At 38.3% G+C, this 3,852-nt stretch overlaps 1 protein-coding gene across 1 annotated transcript in view; it reads right to left on the minus strand.

The window, feature by feature from the left end:
• Window positions 1–157: 157 nt before the first annotated feature.
• LOC106456873 (transmembrane protein FAM155A-like) overlaps window positions 158–3,852 on the minus strand; it is a 70,133-nt gene continuing 66,438 nt past the window's right edge. The window contains exon 3 of the mRNA XM_022382664.1: window positions 158–1,566. Coding sequence (XP_022238372.1) covers window positions 1,199–1,566 — 368 coding nt within the window. The 3' untranslated portion in view covers window positions 158–1,198. The remainder of the gene's footprint in view (window positions 1,567–3,852) is intronic.

Genomic DNA, 3,852 nt, shown 5'->3' on the forward strand with positions numbered 1-3,852 from the left:
TTTTGTCATCATCGGGACCCGATGATGACAAAAACTTGTCGAAACGTTGTACATTTGCTGTCATGTTAAACTTATATTAAAGTTTTTCTTCATTACCCATTTAAGCCGTCTCCAGCCATTATTAGTCTCAAAGTGGGTTCCTCGTCATCGAATCTGTATTATTTGTCGATTACACTTGCCTGTAAAGATAGTTGTGTCATTTCATTATAGACTTCCTATCACACGTTAATAGCTAAATCGGGACTCTTAAAGATGGACAAATATACTGGCGAATTTCTTATAAAATTCAATAGTTATAGAAGCCACACATCCTCTCAATTTTTATTGGCTCATTTCTCTGAAACGCAGTTTTTAGTGAAATTTGATAATAGGAGGCGCTAATAGTAACAATATATAATAATATTTGAAAGAAAAAAACCCAGTAAATACTAAATAATACTCAGAGGTATAGTAAAAAGTTCAGTTAACACCCCATATCACAAACAATTTCGATTTTACAATCACTAGAAGAAATTTCTTCTCTCCTACATCTAGTAAACATCCTACAATCTATTAATTTAAGGGTTATTTGCGTCTACATCAACTAAATGTGAGTATCTTTGTAAATACATGTCTATCGCCAGATGATTGATCTTTAAATGTTTGCCCCTAAAAAGTGTGTGGTTGATTATTTCATTTATAAACTATCGCGAACATCTGAGAACTGTAATTGTTTGCTTAGGGGAGCATAGTTAAATTAACGTTAAGAATAAATAATGAGAAATCATTTATTAAGTAACGATCACCTTTCTTCTTTTTTTTAGGTCCACAAATCAAAACTAAGAAATTTTCAAGCAGATCTCAGAAAACACTATGTCAAAAATAAAAGTGTTTGAATAGAATACAATTAATTAAACAGAATAAATTTTGAATAACGTTTTAGTCCTATGAAAAATGCATTTTCTTATAACTAGCTCAATAACAAGGCGTTATAAAATAAAATACGACTTTTTCTTCTTCTTGACACGATGATCTTGGTCATGTTGAAAATATAGGCGACAATACTCACTCCCGATGTTCAATCAATGTAATGATTCATTCAATCACTTTTGTCAAAGAGTTTAGTATTAGTTTCTTGTAAAGTCGACGTTCTAAGGTGAATTTGTGTCTCTTCGTTCTATTACAGATTACATAACAAACAACAATAGCTAAATTGATGCTAGGTGGGTTCTCTATAGACAACCCTAAAATTTGTTGGCCAGGTCCATCTTTTGCTTCTTTGTGCACAATGTTTAGTCACTAAGTGGCGCCACAATCCACCATTAATTATCAAAAATCCCAATACTAAGAAAAGGTTTGCGCCGTTTCTCATTGCTTTTGAAGAAACGGTAGAAAACATATAGGGAGTGTGTTCAAGTGATGATGGGTGCGAAACTGTAGTCGTTTCCTGAGAATTGTTCCAGGAAATGGAAATGTTACACGTTCCAGGCTCGATGTGCGGGCTCACGTGGCAAGCTTGGTAACAGTGCCCATATTTGCCATAAGCAGAGTTTGGTGAGATAGAAGGAATGTCAGGGATGTTGGGATCTAGAAGAAAGAAAAGAGAATTAAATATTTTTTCTCAATATAGGTTAAAAACTCATTATGGTTATAAGCTAAGTTGAAGTAAAAATGCGGTTAGAGATTGTAAAATGTTCCTGGTAGCTGAATAAAACAACGTAAGTAGGGACTTGACTCCACTAACCTACTGAAAAGACGTAATAGTTTGTTTGGTTTGTTATGAATTTCGCGCAAATCTACACGAGGGCTATCTGCGCTAGCCGTCCCTAATTTAGCAGTGAAAGACTAGAAGGAAGGCAGCTAGTCATCACCACCAACCGCCAACTCTTGGGTTACTATTTTACCAACGAATAGTGGGATTGACCGTTACGTTATAACGCCCCCACGGCTGAAAGGGCGAGCATGTTTGGTGGGATGGGGATTCAAAACCGCGACCCATAGATTGTGAGTCGAGCGTCCTAGCCATCTGGCCATGCCGGGCCGTAAAGACGTAATAAGAGGTGGCACCAATATAATATTTTAGAAATAAAGCAAATAATACTCAGAAGTGTTATGGAGTCCTGAATGCAATGTTCGATGCTTTGTTTGCTTCATCTACAACAAATACATCTAATCTAAGCAAAATATGGCAAACCTTATAATAAAAGTCATGCGTAAATGATACATTGTGACAGGCGACTAACACGTGTTTCCAGTGTAATTCGATCTTCCATCACTGTAGTTGACCGGGCGTGGTCTGGTGCCGTGGAGTGCAAACAGTGGGGAATGGCACAAAGAGTCGGTAGGGGGCGCGCAACTATGACTACAGGAGCATATATTATATCTGAAATTACAAATGTAAAAAAAAAAATTAAATAAATAATGAAGTTTTAAAGGCTAACACACAAATATTATCACTAATAAGTAATATGGTGGCGACAATTAACATGAGGAAAGGACATGCACGCTTATACTCAAACAGATTAAAGTGAGGAACCGTATCAGCGTGAAGGCTGCAAAGGAAAAGAAGAGGTTAATTCCACGCTGAAAAGTAAATAGAAAGAGGGGTTACACAACCGAAACGTTGTGTATTTTACTCTCTTTCTTAATTTTCAACGTGAAATTAACCTCCCGTATACCCAAACGGTTTTGTATTCGAACAGTTTCGTACAAACAGGCAAACATCTTTCCACTCCAGGCATAGGAAATATTATGCATTTTATTTTTGAGTATTGGCTGTTGGTTGTCCAAAACCATTGTGTCTCGCCCTTTAGGGGAAATAATTTGGAATATAGCCCGTAGTCATAGCTACATTCTATGCAAAAAGCAATGTTAATGTTGACTGGATGGTCAAAATATCTTCTTTTTTTTTTTGTTCGTTTACACGATTGTCAGCTTGCTAGTTTTAAGTTTTTGACATTAGTGTGCATTTACTAGTTTGTTAAAAACATGGAAAATTTGGTGTTACACATAGCTAAAATCTGATCTCATTTTTTTTTTCGAGCGACGCCAAATACTGGAAGGGAGAGTTTCAGGGGACGCCATCTTTCTTGTTGATGACTTTTTCACCACAAACAACCTTTCTTGGATTGTGTTGGGGTGTGAACTGATGGGGCAGCTGCCATCTTTCTTGTTGACGACTTTTTCACCACAAACAACCTTTTTTGGATTAATTGTGTTGGGGTGTGAACTGATGGTGCAGCTGCACTTATGGGAAACAAGAAAAGGTTCTTAGCCAGTGTAATTGCTCTTGATCCAGGTCTAACGTTTACACATTGCATCATACGCAGGGAAGCACTAGCTTCAAAGAAATTGCAACTCGGAGCAAATAAGGTGCTACAAAGTTCTGCAATTGTTGTGAACTTTGTAAAACCAAGAGCTTTAAACAGCAGACTGTTTTCCATTCTTTGTGGAGAAATGTGATCTATGTATCCTGCTGCATACAAAGGCGTGATGATGGGAAACATGCCCAGTCGCATTGTGAAGCTGAAAGGTCTCATGGGGAACACACCCAGTCGCATTGTGAAGCTGAAAGGTCTCACGGGGAATACACCCATCGCACTGTGAAGCTGAAAGGTCTCATAGGGAACACACCCAGTCGCATTGTGAAGCTGAAAGGTCTCACGGGGAACACACTCAGTCGCAGTGTGAAGCTGAAAGGTCTCATGGGGAACACACCCAGTCGCATTGTGAAGCTGAAAGGTCTCATGGGGAACACACCCAGTCGCATTGTGAAGCTGAAAGGTCTCATAGGGAACACACCCAGTCGCATTGTGAAGCTGAAAGGTCTCATGGGGAACACACCCAGGCGCATTGTGAAGCTGAAAGGTCTCC

Source organism: Limulus polyphemus, unplaced genomic scaffold (genome assembly GCF_000517525.1).
Source record: "Limulus polyphemus unplaced genomic scaffold, Limulus_polyphemus-2.1.2 Scaffold267, whole genome shotgun sequence".
NCBI classification, from domain to species: Eukaryota; Metazoa; Arthropoda; class Merostomata; order Xiphosura; family Limulidae; genus Limulus; species Limulus polyphemus.